Below are 27371 nucleotides of genomic sequence, written 5' to 3' on the forward strand. Positions count from 1 at the left end.
CTCTTGTGAAGTTGTTTTTATTGGGATATAAGGGATGGGCTGGGAAAGGTCATGTGGGTTACACCCCCCACCAGGTAAACGTCCGTTCTAATCTTCCTGGGATAGCTTCTGGAGCTTTTTCTTTTTCTTGGAGCTGCTGCTCTTGCCACCCGCAGCCTCTTCAGGTCCACTGCTGAGTGGCTCCTCCTTGGAAGAGAATTTCCTCTTTTTCTTGGGGATGCTTCTATTTGCTGCCTCTTCAGCATCAGTAATTGGTTCCTCTTTGGGGGCAGATTTCTTCCTCTTGGGAAGACTTACACTGGCAGCTGTCTCTTCAAGATCACTACTAACCAGCTCCTCCTTGGAAAAAGATTTCTTTTTCTTGGGTTTGGAGACAGGGACAGACGGGTCTTCCATTCCGTTCTCCTGTGGAGTCTCCTGGGCCTTTTGCTTTTTCTTCTTTTTGGGTCTTTCACTTGTCTCCTAAAGAACGAAATGGGCATGAAACCCTCATCCATTGTATGAACACACACACCTCTATTAAAATTCCAGCAACTAAGTAGTTGGGGCAGAAAGTAGTAGAAATGATGTGAAAATTGCCCAGTGTTTCTGGGATGGTTTTTAACAGACATTGGAAATCCACCCCAAAGGTGACTCCCACTTAGAAAGGGAGAAATGTGTTATCTAAGCCCATGAAATAGCTTATAGGAAACCCCACAATAGAACCATCATGCCATGTTGCAAAGGGGACCGAGAAACTACTTGACAAACTGGGCACTCCATGAAAATCCCAGGGTGGGGGGTACCCCTGAGGTGGCAGCATGGAGACCTCCCTGCCCCAAGCCCCACTAGGAAATGCCACCGCCTCCGGACACACGGCTGAGAACGTGCAGAGCAGGGATTTACACTACCCCCGGTTGAGGACTCCTGGGAGGCAGCCGAGGACAGAACACTTGCCCAGGGACCCGGTGTGCTACAACCAGCTCTGTGAGCTCCTGAGCCAGTTCTCTCAGCACCTATCTCCTTCCTATAGAATCAAGAGGTAGTTGAGATGTTTCAGGTCCTTATTTCAGTCCAAAAGCCCGGACTCAAGACCATGGTTTCAGGTAGCACATCCTTTGTTCTGCTGTTGAGAGTCCTACATCCAGGGTCTCCACCCTGGGCTAAGGGCTGGCCTGCCTACTGACCTCACACTCCTCCGGGGTACTACTGCTGTTTTCTGAAGACACGAGGGCCAGGGCGGCCAGCCGTTTCTTCTCCTTCTTTAAGCGTTTCTTCTCCTGCTTCTCCAGCTTCCTAGCCATCTCAGCAGCCGCTTCCTCTGCCTGGCCAAAGAAAGGTGCTCAAGAGGCCCTGAAGACTTAAGGCTGTCCAGGCCTCCCTTCTGGCTTCATCGGATCAGGCTCATTAAATCAGTTTTTCGCCTCCATTCTAACAGGGTCAGGCTAAGCCAGTTCATCACCTCCAACAGCCAGCTCTGGTCCTCCCCCAACCCAGCAAAGCCCCAACTGACCTGAACCATTGCTTCCTTCATGACATCCAGATTCTTTCGTGGAATCTCTCCGGTCTCATAGAAGGACAGCCGCTCCTCAACTTGCTCTCGAAGCTTCTCCCCAAATACACTTGTGGGCACCTCTAGATGTGTGTGTGTATGTGTGGATAAACAAAGCCTGTCAGCCCCTTCAGGGCTAGCTACTCCCCAGCCCATTTTCCCTCTACCCTCAGCTTCACTCAGACCCAAAGTATCAACACTCACTAGGTGAACTGCTGTTGACGAAAAATACTGCCATCATTGTGGAAGCTGCTAGGTAGTCAGCCTTCCCTCCCCCCAGCCCCTTCTCCTCCAAGCCCCCCTCCCACCCATACCAGAGAAGCAATCAATTCGTGAGGCAATACTGCATTTGTTTGCCAGGTATCGGGAGATGCGGCCTTTGTTCTTGGCAGCTGCTCGGCCAATGAAGGTGGAGTGGAAAATGAGTCCATATTTTGGGGTGTTACCCCTTGTCTTCAGGGCTCTGGGAGAAGAATATTCAGTGGGGAGTTTTAAGATCAGAAATTTCAACCCTACTAGCCAAGGCAGCTCCTCCCCTCCCCTGTACCCTCAGTGTCCAGAGTGAGCCTCAGGCTGCTGACCCCACCTCATGCCAACCCACAGCTCCCAGAGGCAGAGGGAAGGCATCCAATGTCGCTGACCTGGAAATCTGGTCCCTTTGCTGGGCCCTGGGAATCACTCAGACACCAGGACTGGCCATCACCCCCATAGCAGAGGTCTGTATGGGTCAGGGAGCCCTGGTCAGCCATCACTGTGATCCCCAAACAAGCAGTGGGCACCAGAAGTGGCACCTGAGTGTGGGCAGGTGCCCTCACTGGTACCTGAACAGGGCCTTTTCAGCCCCAAGGATCTGCACTGTGGACGCTGGATACTTGGCCAGGTTGGTGAGGCTGCCAGCATGAGCAATGAGACGTGCACCTACCTGGAAAAGGATTCAAGGAATTAGAGAAGCTGCAATTGCCAATCTACCAACTGCACAATTCTGCTTCACCCCATCAAGTACACCTGGGGTTAGAGAACAGTAGGTCAGGAAGTATAGCAGTATGGACCTATGTTGTAACATTCCTTAGCCCCGTTTTGTGTTCCCCATGACGCACCGCTTCCCCAATTAGGGCCGAGAGGCTGGGGGCTACTTGGCTCATCTTGGACCGCAGGTAAGTGTGCAGGCTCTGGCGGTACTCTGACAAAGACACCACACGGCTGGAGAAGCTCTCGATGTTTATCAGGTCGATGGCCGATATGTCCATGCCTGGGGACACGCAGTGTGAATGCAGGACCAGACAGTCACAGCCCCAAACTTATCTTGGCCACTAGGCTGTACTGACCCATGGAGGATCGCGAGGCGTCCAGAATAGCCTTAGCCTTGGCCCCATCCATCGTCAGCTCTTCCAGCTTCTCCAGCTTTTCTTCATTCAGCTCCCTTCGGTTTCCAATGAACTGAGCAAGGCGGCAGTATGTAGCATTGTCGTTAATGATCTTCACGAGCTCAGGAAAGTGATACCCATACCACTCCCTGCAAAGAGCCACAATCACTCCCTGCCCAGCGGCTAGGTCTCAAAGCTACAGCCTCAGCCCTCTCCGTATCTATTCTTTGCCCAGAGAAAAGGGACCAAGTCCAATTCAAAACCCCAACTCCATGTCCCCCCATTCACAATACAGACCCGGCAAAGAGCCCGGGCTGGGGTGTATATGGGTGGGTTTACTCTACCTCCTCTTTCTGTACAGTCAGTGTAAGAACACAGCCTGTGGTAAGCACCGGGAGGCTCGGCCCCACCCCACATTGTTCTACCCACAGGAGCTAGTCCTGATTTCAGCATTCAAAATTCGCAAAACCATAGGCCAAAGACCCCGTTTTCTCAAGGGTCGCTGGGGCACTTCACCTGACACGCATGGAGAAAGTATTGATGTCCTTATCCAGCTGGTCCAGGAGGCTGATGGACTGGATAATCATGTTGTCCACCCGGTTCACATTGAACTTAACTTTGGCACGAGAATAGCTGTGTCCCAGCCCCAACTGGGCTTTACAAGCAGACAGATCCGTCAGACCCTTCACCAGGTTGTGGAAGTGCAGACGAACCCCTGGAGGAGGGCAAGACAGTGAGCGAGAGAAGGCTCTAGGCCAGCTCCGGCACCCATGGGTGCCAGCCAAGCAGAAGGGCTTCCCAGAAGCGACCTTAAGCACCCTGATTAAATTTCCAGATCCCCCCTCAAAGATGTCAAGAATGTTAATGGATGGTCCCACCTCGCAGGATCTCAGCTATCACGCCTCCAGTCTGGCAGTTGTACCCTAACTCCTCTTGTATAGCAGCACCGATCTTGGGGTCTCCAACCCCCAGGAGTACTTTCTTCTTTTTGGATGGCAGGTGAGTCTCCAAGAGCAGACGGAGGTCCTCATGAACAACACCTCAAGGCAAAGAACAGAGCTCCCACTAACATGCTGAAGAATGCTTAAATCATAAAAGGGATCTGTCCCCTTATCCGCTGATTCCGTGACAAACTGATCCCACACTGGTCCCACGGAGCATGCTGAGATGGCATGCCTACATCCTTCCTTGCTTTAGGCTTTGCTCAGAGACATGGAGACATCAGTGACTGCACTCAGGGGATTGACAGACTTAAGTCATCACTGCAAAGCCTGCATCAACCGTGGAAGGAACAGGACTCTGGTCCAACAGCACGTGTGTGAAGTACAAAATTGAAACCTTAAACCATACCGAGGGGCACTGTGGAGACAAGTATTTAGTATCTGACTTACATGTCCTGGGGCCAAACCTTTTTTTCTTGGCTCTTCCGTACCAACATTGCCTTTTCCAATCACTTCAACAATGACCAAAGAACCACCTACCAGATTTCACTTAAGAATCATCTACCACCCACAAAGCCTAGGTCCTGGATTGTGCACTTTAAACATTTAGTATAATACCATATTCCCCAGACCTTGGGCTCTGTTTTAAACCACATCCTGTACACACCAAATACTGCTCAACACGTACCTGACTTACAACAAATTAGCCAGGGAAAGGAAAGTGCTATCACAAACCCCCCATGAGGATAAGATCAACAACAACTAAACCTCCGTTCATCTCCCTAAAATACTCGGTTGTGGCCGACTCACCTTCGGACACAGCGTTGGCATTTTCCAAGGCAACCTGGGACGAGGCAAAAGGACAAAAGGCCACGAGACGAACGATGTTGTGGAACTTGCCCAGGTTGAGCACGCACTCCTCTACCTTGGGGGAGAACAGAGCACGAGTGGTTTTCTTCCCTCGCTCTTGCCTCTAGGGCGCAGTAAAGCAGCGGTTCCCAGCCCTGGTCGCAGGTGAGAACCGACCGCACGCTGCGTAAATGAGCCCTTTAGAGATAGGCCCTAAATCCCGGTCGGCTTCATCGTACGGGGAGGAGTCCGGGGGGCTTACTTCTAAATGCTCCTAACGCGACTCTAGTCACGAACGCGGGTGAGGACCCCCCCCCCCCCCGCCCGGCCCTAGAGCTTTCGGGCCCAGCACACCCCCCAGTGCGCGGCCGGCCACGTGGGAGCGCGCGGTGCATGCTGGGGCCCCGGGGCCCGAGGGGCTGCGGCGCGGCCGGCCAGCCCACCGCCGCCTTCACCCACCTGCGGCAGCAGCAAGCTGATCTCCTCCACCTCCTTCAGCGCCAGCAGCGCGTAGCCGACCGCGTGCTCGAACAGCACGTGCAGCAGCACCTGGAAGAGAGCCGGGGCGCGAGCATCAGCGCCGTCCCCGCGTTCGCCCGCCCCGGCTCCCACGGCAGGCTCTGGCCCCGGCTCCAACCCCGGCCCGGGCTTCCGCCCGCACTCAGGCCCAAACCTCGGCCTCCATCCCACCCGCAACCACTCCTCACCATGGCGCCCGCTCCTGGCCCGGCTCGCAATGCGGCGCGCGGCCTCTGGCGCGCCGAACCAGGCTCCGGAGTCCACGCCCCCCGCGCCGCCGGCCAATCAGAGGCTGGGGACGATACCTTTGCGGGCCTCCGGAGGGGTCCGCCGCGGTGGTATCGCCCGGAGCGCGGGAGGGGGAGCGCGGGCGCGCGGGCGGCCTCCCGGCTTCCGCTGTGGCGCCGGCCGGCGTGGTTGCCGGGGACGCGCGGGTTGGGGCCCGGCCCTGCGGGCCGCAAGCGGGTCGGAGAGGCGCTTTTCCGGATAATATTCCAACCCCTTAGGTCTTCATTATAGGAATTCCGGAAGGCAGAGCTCGGCAAGCGCCGGCGGGAGAGGCCCCGCGCGGGTCGCGGCGACCCTTCCCGGACAGAAGCTTGCCGAGCCCGCTTTCCGCGGCGTGGGTGACCTGGGGCCTGGGACCGCTCCCTGCGCCCCACGCCCCCCGGGACCTCTTCGTCCCCGCTTCCCACTCGGGGACCACCCTGCGCCCTCGGACCGAAGCGGGCCCTGGGACGCGTTGGCCCAGACCCCGAGGAAACGTCTTCTCGTGGCCCGCTTCGCGCTTTTCGGTTGTATTTTATTTTATTTTTTTAAATGTTTATTATAGGCGATAAAGTGGAGAAGAATGACGATCTCACTTCTTCCTAGGTCGGTTTCTGGTTCCTCTACAAGAAGAACCAGTTCCTTTGGAAGGGCCACGTGTTTGCTCGCCCCGTGGAACCCCCGGTTAGCTCCAAGGGAACTGGAGCTCCTTTTCCATGTCCTCGAGGGCGGGTTTCGGGCATCCTGGCGATTATTTTGAAATTACCTTTGCTTTAGTAATTAATATTAGAATTATAAACCCCAAACTTGTATATCCTACAGTGGTATATGTACTGGCAATTAAAAAAATTTTTTTTAAAGATTTTATTTATTTGAGAGAGAGAGCGCGCGCGCACAAGCCAGGGGGAAAGGCAGAGGGAGAAGCCGACTCCTTGCTGAGCAGGCAGCCCATGGCGAGGCTCGATCCCAGGACCCTGGGATCAAGACCTGAGCTGAAGGCAGAGGCTTAAACGACTGAGCCATCCAGGCGCCCCTTATAAAATCATTTTAAGGGGATTTTTATTCTGTATAGTCTCATAACTAAAGTGCATTTATACGTTTAACATATTTTCTTCTTAAGCAGTTCAGTTATTTGGTAAACAAAATCCAAGTAGTGAGCTCACTCTTGTTTTTTTTTTTTAAGATTTTATTTATTTGACAGAGACAGAGCAAGAGAAGGAACACAAGCAGGGGGAGTGGGAGAGGGAGAAGCAGGCTTCCCGCTGAGCAGGGAGCCCAATGTGGGGCTCCATCCCAGGATCCTGGGATCATGACCTGAACCGAAGGCAGACGCTTAACGACTGAGCCACCCACGCGCCCCATGAGCTCACTCTTAGAACTTAATATGGTGAATCTTAAAATCTCATAATCTCAATATTGCTTAAAATGTGATTAAATTCTGTTACATATATTTACATAAGGTCATGGGTCTGAATCAATTACTCTCTGACACTTTGAAGTGGAATTGCAAAATTAATCTTAACATCAGTATGTTAAATTCTTTTAAATTATAAATACCAACTTCAGATGATTCCAAAATGTAATGGGAAATATTAATGCTATGACTGATTTTTTTCATTATTCTGTGCTTAATGCTAAATATTCCTGGGGTTACAGGTGCTTATCTATAAGAGTGGAAGTTTTCAAAGGAAAAGTCAGAATCCATTAACGGATTGCAGAATTAATTTAGACATTCTTTGCCAGCATTAAAAAAAATAGGATGAAAGAGAATAGGAAATAAGAGTATGTCACATACAGTATTGATCTGTAAAACTTTTTGCTTTAGCTAAACATACATATGAAAGATACACATGTACACATACAAATTTAAGAGTATATATATATATACATATATATATATATGTTACATAAACATACATTTCTGTGGATTAAATACCAGAAGGCGGAGAGTCACTGAGCTGGAAGATAGCAGTCATGCGTGGGAGAGAGTTGAGTCCTCTGGTTATATAGGAGCTGTACCGGAACAGTACGCTAACTCAGAAATGACGGAAGAAAACCGCACTTCCACTGGTGAGATACAAACACTCCTGATTAGATGGGACGTGGGGTAAACACTAAAAATCTTCTTTTGGCTTCTTCGCCTCCACCTCTTGTACTAAGCTATCTCCCCAATACTTTATGATCCTGACCGCAGTGGGCATTTCTGCAGTGTGTGATTAATTAGAGACCATACCTTCCTTCCCGTTGGGCTGGGTCCATTCTTACGGAGGTTCAGTTCTTCACCACCAAAGTGGACTTTTGCAAAACTTTTGGTTTCCCTTTCTCTAAGCCACCTTCCTCTCTATTGCCGGGGATGATCTTCCTAAAGCAGAGTATCCAATCATGTTCGGTTTGTAGGTGCTCATTGTGGCATGAAGTCATAGGAAGATTAAGGGCTTGGTGTCTGAGGATCACCTGTGGTAGCTAGTGTGCAAAAATGACCCCCAATGATCAATGCCTCCTGACATTAGGTCCTCGTGTAGTCCTCCCACAAGGAACCAGGCTGGGTCTGTGATGCATTCTAGGCAATAGAATGTGGCAGGAGTGATTCTGTGCCCGTGCCAAGCCTCAGCCTTTTGTATTCTTGGGAGCCTTGAGTTACCTTATGAGAAATTCAGCTCCTTGCCTGGAGAGACCACATAGAGAAGGAAAGGCCCTGATACTTTATGGACAGGTCCAGTTTTCCCAGCAGCTCAGCTGAGCCCAGCCTTGCAGCTGTCCCTGTCAAGAAAGGAGACATGTAGGTAAAGCCATTTTGTGTGTTCCAGCCCCTGCCACCATCTGACTGCAGCCACATGAACAACCCCAAACAGGACCAGTAGCAGAACCACCTAGCTGAGCCCCACCTATGCACAGAATTGTGAGAAATAATATATTGTGGTTTTAAGCCACTAAATTTTGGGAATGATTTGTTAAGCAGCAATAAATATGAATCAGTCTGTCAACCAGGATTCAGACCTCAGTTCTGCTACTTACAATGTGACCTAAGTGAATCACCCACCTTCCTCAGCTTTCATGTCTTCTGCGGAATGAACACTGAGGATTCACTTATCCCTTAAACAAACATTTTATTGAACATCTCCTCGGGGCCAGGTATGACACAGGGGTGGAACTGGGCAGATAGTAGGGATGCAACAAATGTTAGTGGTGTTTCGTCTTCGTCTTTTGTCCCTTTATGATAAACAGCATGACGACATTTCCTTGCACCTGTTCTCAGGTGAGCCCCACTTCTATCGCCTCCCACAGAATCTACCAAAACTGCATTTTTTTTATACATCCTGCTGCCATAACTTAATTCTACCATTTCAGCCACTAACTCACCTGTGTAGACAGGTCACCTCTAGCACAGTTTAGTTTTACACGGTAAAACAGTGATGCGTTCCATTTTTCTACTGCTGGTGGTAGTAGATGCACGGTTCATCGTCTGTCACCCTGATTAAACGTTGCTGGAACCTGGAAAATATGTAAGCTTGCCAATTATGGGTACCTCGTTTGGCTCATTAATTTAAACTTTTCTTCTTAAATACGCATTGCCCTCAAAGTACTGCTTTAGTGGTAGTCTGCAAATTTTGGTGTGCACTATTTTCCTTCTAATTCAATTCCACATGTATTCTGGTTTCTGCTATGAATGCTGTTATGACCCACACGTTATTTGGGTTGGTGATAAAGGCTGATGTCCTCCTTGCTTCCCATTGCTGCTTTCTAAGTGTTATTTCCTTCTCTCTTTTTTTTTGAAAAACCTCGGTCACCCATCACTGCCTGGTAGCGTCCGACTTTGCACTGTGAAGGACATTGCTTACCTTTTGGGTAAGGAGGCAAGATGCTATTGATGAAAAAGTTTGGGGTGCCCCAAGCTGGTGAGCTTCCTGACCTCAGACTTACTACCCTGATTGTATCATTCCAGCTCAATCTTATAGGTACTGGTGTGGCTCCGACAGCTGACATCATTATATGTGCATTAGGCCCAGGGCACTCCTTTTAGTCTGCAGACACCTCACAGACATGAAGATGGAGTGGTGGCAGGTGATGGGAGGAGGGGGCAGAGAGATGAGACCAAAGCTGGCTCCACTCATCTTCTCAGAACCCAAACTAAACAAATTCAGCTAGTCTTTTTTTTTTTTTTTAAAGATTTTATTTATTTATTTGACAGAGAGAGACATAGTGAGAGAGGGAACACAAGCAGGGGGAGTGGGAGAGGGAGAAGCAGGCTTCCCCGCGGAGCAGGGAGCCCGATGTGGGGCTTGATCCCAGGACCCTGGGATCATGCCCTGAGCCGAAGGCAGACGCTTAACCACTGAGCCACCAAGGCGCCCCTCAGCTAGTCTTTTTTGGGCTCCTGAGAACATAGGTAAGTTTTGAATTAGTGAGCACCTTGGACACTGTGTGATCCAGCATCCTTTACAGATGAGAAATCAGGATGTTCAGGAGTCAGGTTGAGGAATCTGGGTATTCAAGAAGCTACAGAATGAGTTAATTCTTCCATTTGTTTAAAAAAAAAAAAAAAGGTTTTTGGGCTCCTGCGTGGCTCAGTTGGTTGGGCATCTGCCTTTGGCTCAGGTCACGATCCCGAGGTCCTGGGATGGAGCCCTGCATCTGGCTTCCTGCTCTGCAGGGAGTCTATTTCTCCTTCTCCCTCTGCCTGCCACTCCCCCTGCTTGTGCGCTCTCTCTCTCTCTCTCTCTCTCTCTGTCAAATAAATAAATAAATAGATAAATAAATAAATAAAATCTTTAAAAAAAAGGAACTTTTTTTTTAGATTTTATTTATTTATTTGTTAGAGTGAGCGAGAGAGAGTGAGCAAAGGTACAAGCAGGGGGAGCTGCAGGCAGAGGGAGAAGCTGGCTCCCTGCTGAGCAAGGAGCCTGATGCGGGAGTCGATCCCAGGACCCTGGGATCATGACCTGAGCCGAAGGCAGACGCTTAACGACTGAGCCACCCAGGCGTCCCAAAAAAGAAAGGTTTTTGTGTGCCTGTAACATGCCAGGTAGGTATGTATGTCACTTAGAAAGCTAGGTGCTGGGGATACAGTAGTAAACAAACCAAGTAAGTACTGCCATCAGGGAGTTCACATTCTAGGAGTTAAAATCAAGTAAATATGTAGTGCATCAGGTGCTGATGTGTTACAGAAGGTGGCATGGTTTTACACAGGCCCTCAGTGAAGAAGCAACATTGAACAGAGATCTTAAGCAAGGGAATCAGCGATGCAGAGATCTGGGAGAGTAATACACGCAATGATGATACTAACCTGTGACCTCTGATTTCAGGGACCTTCTGATCCCGGGAGACTGAACGTAAGCAAGCGAGGAGGTGCAGTAGTGTGAGAGGTTGACCAGAAGACCACTTGGGTCAGTGTTCCTGGGGAAGACTTCACAGCTAGAAGGAATTCTAGGTAGTCACAGAAGAGCGTGTAGGTCATCTAGAGCTCTAGGATGGAACGAGCATGGAAGCAAAAGCCAGCAACGAAAGAAGGAACTGCTAGAAATGTAAGATTCATCCTGGTCAGTAGTTGGACAAAAGACTGGAGGATCTAGTATGTAATACCTAGAACCCAAGAAGCCTTGAATGAAAGCCAGGATGAGTAGGTTAGATGACACTCTTATTTTCCATCACCCAAAGTTTGATTGGAGACTAGTTTGGAGGTAAGATTGCAAGACAGATTTCCCAGAAAGTTCCAGCTGAGAAAGTGTCCTGCATGAGGAGCAGGTCTGAATGGGGAGTTTCAGGTTTCCCAGGGAATGTTCCAGGTTCAAGCTTGAAAGTCATGTGGCACCTGTAGCCCTTTTCTTTCTCTGTGTAGATAGAACTGTCCATTCACTGGAAAGGATCATACTCTATAGCATCTAGTCCTTTTTTATCTTGCCCAGCCTGTGGCTCACTGTGTCATCTTGGTGTGAATTAACCCAGAGTTTTTACTCGTGGCAACACTAATGGGGACCTTTGGAAATGGAATGGGCTGTTTAAATTCTGGGGAGTAGGGAGAGCTTCCGGAAAGGAAATTGTGTGAAACAACCACAAGATGGTGGCACTCTACACTCATTTTGAGAATGGAAAACCCTCCCATAGAATCTGAAAAACTTCCAGGAATTCCTTGGCCTTTTTCTCAATCACAGAAAGAACCCCTGCAACAGTCTTTGGTAATGAGTTACATATATATACAATATTTATTCCCATACACAGAAGAATGAAAAGCATCCAAGGACGATCCTCGAGCTCAGCGTTCCTTGTCTTTCTGGGTACAGCTTGTGAAGCCCAGAGTAATTAGGATTGTAGGGTAAACGTTTTGTTCAGCCAGTGTTGTTTGCGTTCAGAATCTGAGCCTGAGGAATGTTTGATCTTACCTCTGCCTGTGATCATATCTGTTATTTTTGAGCACATAGCATGGTGCTTGACACTTAGTCTTACTTGTGTCAACTCGTACAATCTTCATAAGAGAATTTGGAGTTGAGGTTTCCATGGCTCATTATGCAGACATGGTTCAGTGATAAAGATGTCTGTATGCTCTATATACCTCATCAACCCCAACCATGATCTTGGGCCTTTCTTCACATTTTCCAAACTAATACTGCGTCAAATGAATTACCTGGCACAATACTGTAGAGAACTGTCTTTAATTAGCAATCTCAACACACAAAAACAAGCCTAACTTACAAAATTTGGACAGCACTCACACACCTGGTGATTTTGCCCTTGAAGATTGTATTTTAGTTTTGTTCCCTAGGAACAAAAAGGAATAAAGTCCCTACTGACTCTATCTGTAGGTTTTAAAGGTATCTCTTGGAAACAGTGCATGGGATTATAAAATATTCATCGGATCATCTGTCTTCTATCTGCAGAGCTTAGTCCATTTGCATTTATTTTGATTCCTAATACATTCTTTTTCTATCATTTTACACACTTTCTATTCATTGTGTTGTTTTTTTGCTTTGCTTTCCTCCCCCTCTTTCTTGGAGGGACTATTAATCTAAGAGTACTTTAAATTAAAATTTTCCATTTGAGGTTTTTGGAACGCACAATTGGTGTGGGAATTTAGATCCTCTGTGTGAGGGTTGCCTTGTGGATATAAATTCTCAAGGGAGAATTTTCTCCCCACTTTCTGCCAAGGTCGAAAGAGACAAGTGTCTCTTTCTGCAATGCAGGTTTGTTTCTTATGATCCCTTATAGGAACTTGGGTGCCCCAGCTTTGGGTGGGGCCTTACAGAGCATATCTGAGGTACATTTACTGAATGGAAAGTCCCCAGCATAGTGGACCCTGTCGGTACCTGGCCCAGCTCCCCTTACTGGCTGGTGCCTCCCCAGTTTCTGTGAGTATGCAAGCCCGGTGTCTCCCTTGATTTTCTTTTCTTTTTTAAGATTTGATTTATTTATTTGACAGAGGGAGACACAGCGAGAGAGGGAACACAAGCAGGGGGAGTGGGAGAGGGAGAAGCAGGCTCCCCGCCGAGCAGGGAGCCCGATGCGGGGCTCGATCCCAGGACCCTGGGATCATGACCTGAGCAGAAGACAGATGCTTAACGACTGAGCCACCCAGGCGCCACTCTCCCTTGATTTTCACCAAAGGTGTACTCCTACTTAACATGAGTCTGTGTACAGTGGAGTTTTTATGGACACTGGGTGTGTTGCTTATTAGAAATGAAGGATCTGACTGAAGACATAGCCTCTGACAGAGAAAATCCAGTGTCTGTTTCATTTTCCCCCCAATAAGAAATGTATGAACTAGGGTAATATCAGTAAGACACTGGTTATAGTTCTCTGGATAAATTGTTAAATTTATTGTCAAATCATTCTTAGGTGAGCTGAGGAAAGAAAGAAAGAGGAAGAAGGAGAGAAGGAAGGAGGGAGGGAGGAAAGAAGAAAGAGTGATCTTTATGCCTGATGGCTCCTGGATAGGCTGAATTGCTAAGTGGTAAGATGGAATGAGCTGGCAGGTCAAATCCAAGAGATGATGGGACTGCCTTCTAATAACACATCCCCACTGTAAAGCCACACCACAGCAACACCCTTCCTCTCTTACGCATGTCTTCTTCCTCTGCCTGGCTCCCTAGCTCACTGGGAGTTTCCTGTTGCTTGAGGGTCCTGGGAGCCACCATGAACAAATTCTCTGATCGACATCACTTGAAAAATCTTTAGAGTTGTCTTGAGAGAGGTCTTGCAGCTATTTGAATTAGGAAACCTCCTGTTAAATTATGTCCACAAATTCCTTGATAACCCCCTTCAAGAGACGGAGCCTAATGTCCTTCCCTTGAGTGTAAGCTGGCCTCAGTGACTGAGTTGTAATGAATAGGAAGCTGTAGGATTGATGCTGTAATTTCTGAGACTAGGTTATAAAAGGCACGTGGCTTCCCCCTTGTTCTCGCTCTCTCTTTCTCTCTCAGGTGACTTGCTCTGGGCAAGACCAGCTGCTGAGTTGTGAAGACACCCCAGCAGCCCTGCGGAGAGGTCCTTGTGGGGAGTAATCAAAGTCTCCTGTTAATAGCCAGCAAGGAATGAAGGCTCCTGCCAACAGCCATGTGTATGAACCATCCCGAGGACAGATCTTCCAGTCCCAGTCAAATCTTCCAGTGCCTGCATACCCAGAACCAGAACTGCCCAGCAAAGCCACTCCCAAGTTGTCGACCCACAGAAACTGTGTGAGATGATCAGTGTTTATTTCTTTAAGCCGTTAAGTTGGGGGGATGATCTGTTGTGCAGAAATAGACAACGAAGACATTCCCTCACATAAAATTGTGCATCACCAGAACAGGATCATGTGTTTGTGTTTATGGTGGGTGTTTGGCATATTGGTAGCTACTGGAAGCCTAACAGTAATCACTGGGGGGCTGGTGACTCAGGCCCCTCCTATTCCCCTCTCCAGGGGCTGGCATTACCCAGGCAGGTGGTCCTGAAGGCCAGGTGTCATGTGGTGACCATTTTTGGGCCTCCCAGTCCTGCTTGGTTGGGTTAGACTGCCTGGACCCCAGTGTCGGGGCGTCCGGCAGGTAAGCTCAGGGCCAATGTGTGTCCTCCCAGAAGAAGGCGTGTGACACACAAGAGTTTGGAATTGGGGGTTAGACCTGAGATCCACAGACAGGAGGCAACTGCAACATCTTCTTTAGCCTCACGTGGAGATGGATGGGGGCGAAAGAACGGATCTGTTTCTCCCGGTCACATGTCCCCATTCCCATCCCATTCTGGGTCATGTGTGAAGTGCTGGTGCTGGGTCAGGAAGGGGAAGGAACTGGGAGGGAACCTGTGGATTACTTTAATTTATAGTTTATGAAATCGCTGTAAAATCTCTATCTCTCCACCAGGACTTTGCCTGACTTCCAGGGTGTGGGGGATCCTCCTGAAAACCCCTGGGGCCAGGGTTGGGCCGTGGGCGGGGGAGAGGACCCCCTTTAGAACACTCAGAGACATGGCCTGAGATGATCTTGGAGCTATATTGTGCCCCGGGGCTGGGAACATGGGGCAGAGGAGAGGAAGAAACCACCTGCAGGACACCTGCACCGTCAGAGTCTTGGACTGTGACTTGCATGCTGCTGAGCCTTTGTCCTTGTTGCCAAGGCCCTCTCAATGGGCTGGCCTCTCTGGCTTGTGCCCCCCAGGAGACATTCTGCACAGAACCGCACCCTAACACTAGTTGAACATAGAATCACCAGAAACAAGGCTCTGTGTTGCACCCTTTGCCAGACTCCTCAGAGAAACCATCTTCAACATTCCTTCCACAATAAGCAGACTATCAAATTCCTTTTTCAAATTTGGTGCTTGAGAAGGATTTTTCTGCCCTGAGCAATCTAAGTTGTCTTCAATTAGAAGAAACCCTTGCTCCTTGCCCTGCTGCTAGAAGGCTCCAATGCATTTTTGCTGCTTAATGGCGTCAGTTCCCCTCAGGCTGGGGTCTGGGGGATAATCATCTTCCTACTCACCATGGCTGGACTTTGGTTCACTACCTTTATTTTCAGTGGCTTCTTGTACCTTTTATTTAAACCACCTCATCTCCTTTGGGCAGAGGTGATGGTTAGGAATGTGGGCCACTCTGCAGCCTCCTCCCAGTTAGTCAGGTTAGCAGAAACCAGCGCCCCAACATGGGGGCCATGAAAAAAGTCTACGGTGGTGGTTATGGCCCTGCTCCCTCATCCCAAAGTCTGGAGCTGAGGGAACCACGGCGAGTGCAAGGTCCAGAGCTGCCTGAACCCAGATACTGGGAAGGGCAGTTTATGGTGAGTGGGGAGACTCAGCTCCCCTAAAGAGTGGACGAAACCATTGTCCTCCCCTAGTGATAGCCAACAAGTGCCTGAGACTAAGTCATAGAAATTCCCACATTCAATGAGAGGAGAGAAAATGTGCGTGTGTGTGAGAGAGAGGAAGAGAGAATATTATCGTTTTGGGTGTGTGAACTGGTGGGGTCGAAGGACCAGCCCCAGGATGGTGCTTGTGTGAGTCCCAGCGGTCAATGGGGAGGTCTCAGAGCGCTCTTTCCAGAGGCTGACCTCCAAGGATGAGTCTGAGACCGAGCTGGGCCAGAATCTGGTCTGACACCAGGAGGCTGAGCTCCAGAGAGGTGCCTGGAGGCAGGCAGTGTGGTCCCGCTCGCAGAACTGGAGGTACCAGGATCCTGAGCCTTCTTGCCTGGGGTCTGGTTTTGGCTGGCAGGGTGAGGCGTGGTCCCTGGAAAAGGAACCGAGACAAGAATGAGGATGTGGGGGAATTGGCTTCAGTTTCCTGGTATCAAACGGGAGCCCTCTGGAGCTGCCCTGCTCTGTGTGTGGATTTCAGTCCCATTTGGCGAGGTGAGAATGGTCAGACGGTGCTCGGGTGTCTCAGGGCACATTGGCCTGGCCTTGGCATAAACAGATCTGCTGGAGGAATAGGCTGGCTGGAGAGCTAGGGTTTTTTTTTTTTTTTTTTTTTAAAGATTTTATTTATTTATTTGACAGAGAGAGAACACAAGTAGGCAGAGCGGGAGGCAGAGAGAGAAGGAGAAGCAGGCTCTCCGCTGAGCAGGGAGCCCGATTCGGGGCTCGATCCCAGGACCCTGAGATCATGACCTGAGTGGAAGGCAGATGCTTAATGACTGAGCCACCCAGGTGCCCTGGAGAGCTAGGTTTTGAATGCTGGCCTTAAACTGGACTCTCTGAGCCTCGGTTTTCTGGAGTATAAAGCTGGGACAACAGTAACAGTCTCCCGGGTGGCATATGATGCTCCCAGGTGGCATATGATGCTGCCAGGGTCACAAAGGATGCTGGAAAGGACTGTGTAACCTGCATGTATCCAACTTCCAGCACTTTTGTTTACTTGTCTCCTTCCCTTCCCCTAACTCTGACGTCAGGGTGATTACTGGCTTGCTCTTCACCAACCCCAGTTCCTGGGACACAGAAAAGGACTGGGTTTCCCTGGTGGGTGAATGTGGCCTATGACCGAAGTCCAGGCTTTGACGTGCCCCACTCCCTCTAGGCTCCTCCCCTTGCACCTGTCTGGGGCAGGCGGGGTCACCGGGTGGAAGGAGCCAGGTGGAAGGAGCCAGTGTCATTGCAGCAACGTCACTTGGGAAGAAAATGGCTGTCAAGTGGAAACACGCAATTTAGACTTTATGTTGAGTGAGAAGTAAACTTTTATTGTGTTTGAGTCATTTGTTTGGGCCTGTTTGTTGCAGTAACTGGTATCATTCTAGTGACTACTTGGAGAAGAGAAGAAGCTAAGTGAGGGCAGCCAGGGAGGCCACTGGCGGCCATCTTCCTAGGCTCTCCCCCACAGCCTACTCCCACTGATGTGTTCAGATCCCACTAATTTTTAAAAAAGCAAACACTGCAGTACTGAGGTAAGCAGTACAAAATCGAAAGAGCTTTGGATCTGTATTAAAAACTCACATTTGGAGAAGGGCAAACTTTAAAGTTAGCGGCCCAGTAGAGCAAGGCAGGGAAGGAGTGCATCCGGGGGACGGGCACATTGAGACTGTGGGGACGTGAGCCAACCACTGTCAAACCAGTGTAAGTTCCTTGGTTTCTTGTGGAAAACATTTTGTACACCTGTTGTTTTCCTTCCATACACAAGTCTACCGGTGTCCAAATATGTCCATTCCATTTTCTTATTTTTGTTGGTGATACTACAACATAACATTGCATGTACTCCATTTTTTGCCCTATGTGGGACAATTAGGTGATTTCAGATATTTTCTTCAGTGTCACAATAAGCTGCCAGCCAGTCACTCTTCTGCATTTCAGCCCTGAACCAATCTTGGAACCAATCTTGGAGGGCATCAGTGGACTGCCAGCTGATCTGACCAATAAGAATGTCTGTACCTTCAAAATGTCTTCCATATATTTTGGGAGACTCGCTAGGGACAGGTTCTATCGTGACACAGACTTCCTGTCCTCTTTCTGCAACATCCATTTGTTTACTTGCTACTAACTAGTCAGTAGTAATTCGTTACTATTCCAATATCAATAGTGATACTGACAAGTATTCTAATACCAACACAGTGTTTGCCAGGGATGCACACGGTGTCCCTTGTTCTTCCTGACTTGCTTCCATAGCCACTTCTGTCACTGTTGGACCTCAAGACTGAAAAATAAACCAACAGGGGATGTTCATCTTGCAGGGAGATACTGCTATGCGGTTAAATTCTTCATTTCTGTTTTTTGTGGTCTTGCCTCGATGTCATAAAGTCATCAAATAAATAATACAATTTCTGCACTAAAAATTCTAACTCCTGAACTGTCAGCCGCGTCTTGTGTGTCTTGTGCATCTTGTTCCCTTCCGGCATCAGAGGCCAAAATCACAGCATGCTGATTCGGTTTAATTTTAAAATAGGAACAAGCTTTGGGACATGGGGTCACCTCAGAGATGGTCTCTTCTGATTTGACCTTTCCTCTCTCAAGGTGGAGATAGTCTGTGACCACTCCCCGTTGAAGCCCCGTGACACTTTCTTTGGAATACATGTGGCCATTTCTCATCCCTTTATTCTAGATATTCCAGTGTTTCTCTCTCTCTTTTTTAAAAATATTTTATTTATTTGACAGAGAGAGACACAGCGAGAGAGGGAACACAAGCAGGGGGAGCGGGAGAGGGAGAAGCAGGGAGTCTGATGCGGGGCTCGATCCCAGGACCCTGGGGTCATGACCTGAGCTGAAGGCAGACGCTTAACAACTGAGCCACCCAGGCGCCCCTAGTGTTTCTTTTTTTTAAGAGAATGCAAACTGGTTCCGGTAGGAACAGCAGCTGCTGGATTCAAATCTGTTTCTCCTCCTAAAGAAAACATTCAAAACAACACAGAGAGCAAATACCTCCTCCATCCCCAGGTAGCTGTGACCCCCCCCATCAGCCAACCCTCAGGGCATCTTAGAGGCATCTGGGTGGGACACCAGCAGTGCTCCTCCATTGGGTAAAATAGCCAGATGGAAAGAGGATATCAGAGGGGGACTGTCAGACTCAGGAGAGAAAGTAAAGAAGACAAAATCCTTCAGAAAAGAAGGCTCACTTGTGGCGAATGTCAAGAGTCACCGTAGAAAATGCAGTGAGAGACTTGGTGGGTAGAGGTGAGGGAGACAGCCCCGCAGGAGAAGTGGAGATGCTTCTGCATTTCACAGATGCCCCAGCTCATAGTCACGGGTTCTCTCTCTGTGTGCCAGGACTCCGTGAAGCTCACCTCTTGCCGAATCCTATCTCATTCTCCCCACCCCATGAGGTAGGATCTATGATCGAGTCTTAGCTTAACGTGCCCGACTTCGCACAGCTAATCGTCAGAATTCTGACTTCATCCCAGCTCCATCTGATTCCTCAGCAGATGCTCTTTACACCCTTCCATGTGGCCCTGTAAAGAAGGAATCGTCATGAGGGGCGCCCGGATGGCTCAGTTGTTAAGCGTCCGCCTTCGGCTCAGGTCATGATCCCAGGATCCTGGGATCGAGGCCCGCATCAGGCTCCCTGCTCGGCGGGAAGCCTGCTTCTCCCTCTCCCACTCCCCCCTGCTTGTGTTCCCTCCCTCGCTGTGTCTCTCTCTGTCAAATAAATAAATCAAATCTTTAAAAAAAAAGGAATCGTCATGAAATAGAATTTACCTTCTTCGGTGAGTTGGAGCTGGGTGGCATTTTGGGAGGCGTCTTTAGCTGTGTCCTCTGACTCTGCTGTGCTTCTTCTGCCTTTGACAGATTTGTGGCTCTTCTCAACTACGCGGAGCTGCAGAAAAAGAATGAACCGTTCTCAGGGAAATGGGTGGTTGAGGCTCAGAGCCCAGGATGGTGAGATCTAGGGAACAAGGACTCTGTCTTCGGTTCTTGGTAACTACCATGCCCTGGAGAGGGCAGCCCAAGACTCGGCTTTGCACAGCATTTGAAGGAACATCTGGCCAGGGGAGGACAGAAACCCTGCCAATCCTGCATTTCAAGGTTCTCTGTATCTGGGCAGGAGGACGGTGAGATTAACAGAGGGAGATGCCAAGGGGGAGCTGGCTGTGAGGCAGATGGATTAGTTCCAGAAGAGGGATCGAGGAGCAAGGAGGACAGGGCTTAGAGGGGGGAGGGGTCTGCCTTTCACCGCTTGTGGGGGGTGGGGTGGGTGCTGGGAGAGCTGAAGAGAGCAGTCAGAACTCAGCTGGTGTGGAGAGAAGCTGCCTGTGTGTGGCCGGGGGCTTAAGAGGCCCGTTAGGCTGTGGGCACAAGCACTATGTCATTCTGACAATATTTTCTCTAGTATTTATAGTATTAGTTTTAATCTGTAGGTATTATTGGGGGTACTGGTTTTACTATGTATGAACATTGCTTGAATCCATTGAATTTCTCCTGTTCTTTAGCAACCTCTCCAAATTTAAGCCATCATTATTGTGTGCCCCCCGAATATCCTCAAAATATAAATGCATGTTGTTCAATCTTACAAGGCTTCCTACAGATACAGATAGTTTGGGATCTGGTTTAGAAGGAAGCCATTTAGATGGTACAGCTGGGCTCACAGAGCAAATTAGCAAAAACCAAAACGATGACATCTTTTCGAATGAAAACTCCCGACAGACTCACCGCTTGGATTTTCTTTCTCAGCTGGGCATTAGCTCGGGAAAGGCTTTTGGAAACGGAGTTCAGGTAGTAGATGGCCAGGCTGCAAGAGAAAAGTGACCCTCCTGTGATACTGCAGTCTTGGAAAATGACAAGAGCTGGACCGCTTCTGGAGGAATCAAGGCAGGCTTCCTGGAGTAGGTTGCCTCTGGGCAGGGTGGAGAGATAATCCTCCGATTCTAAGTTCCCCACTTAATGTAGAGAAGGTTCTGGACACCCTGCTTTCTATTTTATTAAATGTGGAAATGACATACACCTTTTTAGCTCTCGGAGTGCTCAGTAAAAGTGGGCTAAAGGAATCATCCTTCTTGGAAGTCTGAAGAGGTGGGGGAGCGGCAGGGGTTCTGGAAAGTGGAAGAAGCGGCTTATGTTTCCTGGGGAGCTGCCCTGGGTCAGGCTCTGTGTTGTGTGCATCCCACTCCATGTCTCAGTGGTTTTTACCCCGTGAAGTAGAAAGGATGTCTCCCATCTTTTCCAAATCAGTATCCTAGAACTCAGAGAAGTTAAGTACTTTGTCCAAGGTCACCCCATCTATCAGTACTTGTTGGAGCTCACATTTAAAGCTGAAGCTCCTTCCCCAGTCATCAAGGGCTAAGAGAGGAGGGTCTGGGTGCTAGGTGCCTGCTCTCAGTTTGCCTAGAAGCACAAGTGCAGAAGGCCCAGATGTCCCTGCTTAGGGAGCACTCATGGGGACGTCTGGTCCTGGGCTGGTTTTCAGGGTCCAGCTCCCACTGGGTGTCCTTGGAGGCTTCCTTTTCACAGGAACCAAGGTCGGGGGCTATGACCGGGGGGCACCTCCCGAGAGGGGAGGGCCACAAAAGCCAAGGTGCCACCTGGATTGGGTGCTTCGCTGGCCTATTACTTGGGAGCTTTTGAGATTCATCCTTCTTTGTCACTTTTCTCCCTGGATTTCAAGTCTTACCTGCTCCAGCTTGGGTCTTCTAAGCCTTCCTTTCAAGGCGGGGCCCCCCAGAGCCACTTCAATGAGTCCACGAGCTCTCTCCAGTCAGAGGGGAGGAATCTCATCGTCTTTGGGGCAGAGTGTGGGTCAGAGGCTGTCATGTGAGCCCCCAGCAGCAGAGACTCAGGTGGAGTCAGGGAGGATGGGTGGAGGCAGCAGGAGCTGTTTTGCAAGGCTCCTACTCCAAAGGTCAGGCCTCACCTTCTCTCCTAATTAACCACCCATTTATCAGGGAGGACTTGGAGGTCAGAGAGAAGGGAAGTGCTCATGGGTGGCTGTGTCCCTCCGTTCCCAAATTTAGCATTTCCCTTTGCCACCTGCAAGGGTCAGGTCTGGGTTCCAGAATTTCCTCAGATAGTCAAGGGGTAGTCCAGGTTTGTCACTATCATGCCAGTCCTTTCTCAGGCCAGGACTAGGAGCAGAAGATGTTCCAGTCAAGGATGTAAGGAAATACACCTGTTTGGGGGCACAAGTCAGCACTCTCTAGAAGGATTGGAGAAACATAGACCTATGACCCTGCACTTCCACTTCCGAGGCCTGTCCGAGAGAAGTCCTCACACGTTTGCACAAGGACCACATTTGCAACAGCAAAAAAGCGGAAACAACCTAACCACCTCTCGGCAGAGGGACCAAGAGACTGTGATTTAATCATACTGCAGAGAGAGCCATTAAAGTGTGCGCTAGTGTATCCACATGGATACATTTCCCAAACATAATGTTGAGTGAAGAAAGTGAACCATTCCTGAAAAAATGTAAAGCCCAGAAAAGGATAGCCGGGGTGTGATGAAAACACCCAACGATGGGTGGCACTGCTTGGAGAGGGAGGAAGAGAGCGGGATTGGGCGCGGGCTTGAAGTGTATCTGTAACATTTTATTTCTTGTAAAGAGACAGATCCGAAGCAGATAATGCAAACTAGTAACATCTGTTGACTCTTGCGATCCTGTTCACGGTTGTCTGTACTTTTCTGTATGTTAGGAATATTTCACAAGTTAAAAAAAGCATGCCAAAACAGGTTTTTATAAAGAAAAAAACCCCTAATATTTTCAATAGTACCTTTTTGATGATGGTAATTCAAATTCAGGAGTCTCACTTCCCACCTTTTTCTTTTCTTTCTTCCCTTTGTTCCTTCCTTGAACGTGTATTATTTGCCTCCTCTGCCCTAAGCTTGGGCTAGTGTTGGGGACACAGAGATCATCCAACCCACCCACCATCCTTAGGGGTTTCTCGGTCTTTGGTGGGAGGGAGAGTGGGGAAAGAACCAAATGCCCCAACGCACCCAGGGACAGGCTGAATCAGCCCCTCTGCTTTCTCAGAGACCCAGAGTGCACAGGTCTTTGATATTTCTAGTGAGCCTTTAGGAGAGTGTTGCAGATACTGGCAGTGCCCATCCGTATTCCTCGGACCCTGTCTTTCGGCGTGCTCCCTTCACCTGGGTGCCTGGAACTTCCCTTCCATCCCCTGCAGGAATGTAGCTGACCCAGATTGCCCGGGAACTAACCCAACCCTCTCCCCTTTTAGGTTTCCCAGTCCCCACCCACCAGTGACTGATGGGTGCTGGTCTACAGATGCCCCATCCCTCACCCTTGAGCAGGATAACTCTGAGACCCACTGTTTCCCAGAGTTCCCCAGCAGGATTAAAGTCATCCCAGTGGTAATGACCTTGCCGTCCCCTTCCCCATCTCACTTCCCTCCCTCCTTCCCCAATGAAGGGAAGGTCGCCAGGAGGCAGAGCCAAGGGCCCTTGCTAACTTACAACATTAGCAGGATAGCTGGGATGATCAGGCCAGGGTTGGCGAGGAAGGCAAAGATCTTGCCCAGGAAGGTTGGAAAATCGTTTTCAATCGTCTCGTGGATGACGTCATACATTCGGTTTTTCCCACTGTGAAGAGGAGAGAACATATGACAGCTCACAATACGAAGCTCGTGTGGCATGAGCAGCTATGCCCATGTCCCCGTGGGCCCCAAGCTGCCACTCACCACTGCTTTCCTGGAAGAACCAAAGCTCTGCTCCAAAGGAACTGCACATAAAACATGCCCCACGAGGGGCTGCCATTTGGCTCTGTCTTAGAGCTGGTCAGCCCCCCGGGATTGGCCAGCGTCATGTCCTTGGTACCTCAGAACTTCTCAGCCTACATCTATCTGTCTCCTGGGTCTGGCCCCTTCCTCAGCAAGATGAAAATGGGTTTTCTCCTCTACTCTCCTGGGAGAAAATTGCCTGCCCGGTGGTTGTAAGATCAACATGGAGCTCCCTCTGGGCCCCCGGGGAAGAAAAGAGTTCTCCAGAGGCTTATGTGGGAGACAACCTCACGGGGCCGCTCAGAAATACCTACAATTCGTCTTCAGATGATAGTTTCAGGAGATTAGATCACCTAGGACAGGGTCCTGGACAGGTCGCAAGGGCAATTTTGATTTTCTTCAAATACCCAAGAACCATTATGCAAACCGACTTCCACAAATGCCTGCCCAGAGACTATGGTCCCCTGCTGGCTTTGGTTAGTGGCTTCAGGGCCAAGAAATGGACTTTAGGGCTTGAAATTCCTGGTTCAAATCCTTGCTTCTTCATTTATTAGCTGTGGGACACCCTGGATAATTTACTTATTTTCTTTCTGCCTGTTTCTCTCCGTTCCCTCGCTCTCCCCATTAGAGCTGTATTGTCCAGTGTAGCTATTAAAAATTTTAAAAATTGATTTAAAAAATTAAGTAAAATTACAAATTCAGTTTTTTTAGTCTCACATTTCAAGAGCTCAGTAGTCATGGGACTAGTAGCTACTATTTTCGAAGAGTAGATATGGAATTTTTTTTTCATCACAAAGAAAATTCTATTGGACAGTGTTGCAGAGCTTTGATATCTTTGGCCAAGATACTGAAAATTTCTCTGCCCCAGTTTCCTCATCTGTATAATATAGTATAATACGGTATTATAAGGGTAATAATTGTATTTGCCTCAGAGGATTGTTTAGAGGGCGGAGATACAAATTTATATAAAACCTTGTGTATGGGGCCATCAAATGATAAGTGCCCTCCAAAATGTGGCAGCCAGAAGCTACATTCTTCTCTTCTGTAAAGTGTTGATCAAGGATTGGCAAATAATGGCTCATGGGCCAGATTTGGCTTGCGACTTGTTTTCCTATGGCCTGAAAATGAAGAATGGTTTCTATGTATTTTAATGGTTGGGGGAAAAAAAAAAGAAGAAGAATATTTTGAGATATATAAAAATTGAAGTAGGAAATTCAAACTTTAGTGTCGCTAAGTAAAATATTGTTGGAACACAGCAATGCTTATTTATTTATATATGGTCTGTGGTTGCTTTTGTGCTCTAGGGGCCGACAAGAAATAGTTGTGTTAGAGACCATTTGTGGCCATCTCAATGCTTAGCGCTTCTAAGTGCCACGCTTATCACCATATTATGACATTTCATTAATTCTTTTTTTATTCTTATCAGTGCCGACTTGTCATGTAAAAACAAGAAAAGTGAATTTCACATGTTATGCTTTTAAGTCACCGTTAAGTGTGGGTTATTTTGTCCTTGAATCATGATGTATTAGATGATGTATTAGTTTCCAGGGGGTGTTATAACAAATTGCCACACAGGTGAGTTCAAACAACACAAATTTGTTCTCTTATAGTCTGACGTGTTTCACTGGGCTGACACCAAGGTGTTGACAGGGCTGCACCCCCCTCAGAGGGAGGTTCTAGGGGAGAATCTGTTTCCTTCCTTTTTTTCAGCATCTAGCACTTTATTCCTGGCATTCCTTGGCTCATGGCCCCTTCCTCCATCTTCAAAGCTGGTAGCTAGAATCTTCAAATCTCTCTCTCCTTCCATGGTCACATCACTTTCTGTTTTCCTGTAGTCAAATCTCCCTGTGCCTCCCTCTTATAAGGACACTTGTGATTTAGGGCTCACCGGGATAGTCCAGGATAATCTCTCCATCTCAAGATCCTTAACTTAATCACATTGGCAAAGGCCCTTTTGCTGTATAAAATAACGTCCACAGGTTCCAGGGATTAGGATGCAAATATCTTCAAGAGCCATTATTCAGCCCATCACCATATGCTCTCTGGTCCTTGAAGATTCACATTCATCCCACCTGCAAAATACATTCACCACCATCCCTACATCCCCCAAAGTTGCAACCCATTAGAGCATCAACCCACAGTCCAAAATCTCATCTAAATATCGTCAGTGCAAAAGTCCCAAATCTCACTATCCAAATCACGTATAGATGAGACTCTGAGTATGATCCATCTTGGGGCAAAATTCTTCTCTCTCTGTGGACTCATGAGACTAGAAAACAAGTTATTTACTCCCAAAATACAATGGTGGGTCAGCCATTACAGTAAAAGTTGGCAGTGTTACTGCTCATATGACATTCTTAAATACCTGGTGGGTCTTCCATGTATGTCATGGGAATTCAGTCCATTAGACAAGAGGGTCCCTCACAGATCTTTCCTGGAGAATTCTATCTCTATGTTTGCCTTCTGCTGAGATGGTTGAGAGGATCACAGTCACAAGCTTAAGAAAATCCTCTGTGTGAATGAATATGCAGGTTTTTTGATCCTTCAGAGGCACTAGCAAAAAGTTGCCCAGCCTGCCCCTTGGTTTTTTCTTTGGAACATGCTTTCCTAACAGTAAATCTGTTTTTAGTGTCTTTTGCAACCTGGACAGGCTGAGAATTTCCCAAATCATCAAGATCTGGTCCCTTTTGGCTTATCAGCTCTTTTCTCAATTTGTCTCTTTCCTCTCACATTTTAGTATAGGCAGCAGGAAGAAACCAGGTTGCACCTTCAAAACTTTGCTTAGAAATCTCCTTAGCCAAACATCCAAGTTCATTATTTACAGATTCGGATTTCCATACACCTGTAGGACATCATTCAGCTAAGCTTTCTGTTCTCTATATAGCAAGGACTCCCCTTTCCTCCACTTTCCAAAATGATGTTCCTCACTGACCAGTGGTGAAGTAATTAAATTGTGTTTGATTGCAGGATCCAAAGAAATGTATCCGGAGAAAATAAACTTGCTTTAGACTTGGAGAATTTCCAGTAAAAGCAGCTGCTTGAAGAGTTGCGGACATTGAGAACAATGCTGTATTCAAAGAGAGGCAAATGATGTCAAGTGGTTTTCCTTGGCTCTTGATGAGTCAGTAGATGTTACTGATGCTGCTCAGTTGTTTATTTGGGGAGTTAATGCCAAGTTTGAAGTGACTGAAGAACTGATTATTATGACTATACCATGTGGAACAAATATGGGTGAAATTTTCTCAAAGAAGTTGAGAATACATTAATTCAGTACAACTGAATGGAATGGAATTCGGTACAACTGAAGTGAAGTGGCTCTGCTATGATGTGCTACAGTTGACAATGGTCAAAATGTACATAGGGCAGAAGAAGGCTTAGCTGGACAGATTTACAAAGCTTGTGAAATTTTAGGTGTGGACAGACGATGGTAATTCACTATCTTATTCATCAGTGGGTAATTTGCGGAAAATATTTGAATCTATCACGTGCAATTGCAGTCAATAGTGTCAATGGTGAATTTCATTTGCTCTCATAAGTTAATCATTTTCCAATCTGTACATTTTGTCAGAAATGGAAGCTAAGGATTCTGACTTGCCCTACTGCACAGCAGTTCAATGACTTAGCAGTAGTAAAGTTTTATGGGAATTTTTCTTCTAGGGTAGAAGATGTGTTGTCATGGTACAATGGTACAATGATGGACCCAGGCAGCAAAGGTGGCATTCTGAGCAGTAAAACTGATGTTTGATGGCAGGAAACAGTAACTTTGAGCCCCTGTTATATGAGATATTATCACCGCCTTCCCCCAAAGAACTCCATTCTTTTCACCGGTAGACCTATATTACAAAAAATGATACTCTATTATC

The 27371-nt window shown here is 48.1% G+C and overlaps 2 protein-coding genes, 1 long non-coding RNA gene and 5 other non-coding genes across 11 annotated transcripts in view; 1 reads left to right on the plus strand and 7 right to left on the minus strand.

The window, feature by feature from the left end:
• Position 1: 1 nt before the first annotated feature.
• On the minus strand, positions 2-5465 carry NOP56 (NOP56 ribonucleoprotein). Its single transcript, XM_027622154.1, has 12 exons — positions 5393-5465; positions 5145-5234; positions 4647-4761; positions 3774-3935; positions 3412-3610; positions 2857-3044; positions 2629-2780; positions 2353-2453; positions 1846-1994; positions 1493-1614; positions 1167-1304; positions 2-462 (listed from the first exon to the last, which is right to left on the minus strand). The coding sequence occupies exons 1-12, from the start codon at positions 5393-5395 to the stop codon at positions 88-90; spliced, it is 1794 nt and encodes a 597-aa protein (XP_027477955.1). The 5' UTR covers positions 5396-5465; the 3' UTR covers positions 2-87.
• Positions 1375-1446, minus strand: LOC113938815. Its single transcript, XR_003525014.1, has one exon. It is a non-coding gene; the product is annotated as a small nucleolar RNA SNORD57 (small nucleolar RNA).
• LOC113938816 lies at positions 1707-1777 on the minus strand. Its single transcript, XR_003525015.1, has one exon. It is a non-coding gene; the product is annotated as a small nucleolar RNA SNORD56 (small nucleolar RNA).
• LOC113938835 lies at positions 2205-2290 on the minus strand. The gene has a single exon (XR_003525034.1). It is a non-coding gene; the product is annotated as a small nucleolar RNA SNORD86 (small nucleolar RNA).
• LOC113938828 lies at positions 3166-3296 on the minus strand. Its single transcript, XR_003525027.1, has one exon. It is a non-coding gene; the product is annotated as a small nucleolar RNA SNORA51 (small nucleolar RNA).
• LOC113938837 lies at positions 4096-4163 on the minus strand. The gene has a single exon (XR_003525036.1). It is a non-coding gene; the product is annotated as a small nucleolar RNA SNORD110 (small nucleolar RNA).
• An 88-nt stretch (positions 5466-5553) lies between the features above and the next one.
• On the plus strand, positions 5554-14242 carry LOC113938693. Of its 4 annotated transcripts, XR_003524942.1 has the most exons (5): positions 5554-5998; positions 7411-7541; positions 9277-9367; positions 10775-10993; positions 13883-14242. It is a non-coding gene; the product is annotated as an uncharacterized LOC113938693 (long non-coding RNA). The 4 variants fall into 4 exon arrangements; XR_003524941.1 differs by lacking the exon at positions 9277-9367; XR_003524943.1 differs by lacking the exons at positions 5554-5998; positions 9277-9367 and adding an exon at positions 6413-6858.
• A 1694-nt stretch (positions 14243-15936) lies between these two features.
• TMC2 (transmembrane channel like 2) overlaps positions 15937-27371 on the minus strand; it is a 65092-nt gene continuing 53657 nt past the window's right edge. The window contains exons 16-19 of the mRNA XM_027623864.2: positions 23246-23371; positions 20495-20573; positions 19544-19661; positions 15937-16154 (exon numbers count right to left, since the gene is read on the minus strand). Of these exons, the coding sequence (XP_027479665.2) occupies positions 15937-16154; positions 19544-19661; positions 20495-20573; positions 23246-23371 (541 nt within the window). The remainder of the gene's footprint in view (positions 16155-19543; positions 19662-20494; positions 20574-23245; positions 23372-27371) is intronic.

Source organism: Zalophus californianus, chromosome 8 (genome assembly GCF_009762305.2).
Source record: "Zalophus californianus isolate mZalCal1 chromosome 8, mZalCal1.pri.v2, whole genome shotgun sequence".
In the NCBI taxonomy this organism is placed as follows: domain Eukaryota; kingdom Metazoa; phylum Chordata; class Mammalia; order Carnivora; family Otariidae; genus Zalophus; species Zalophus californianus.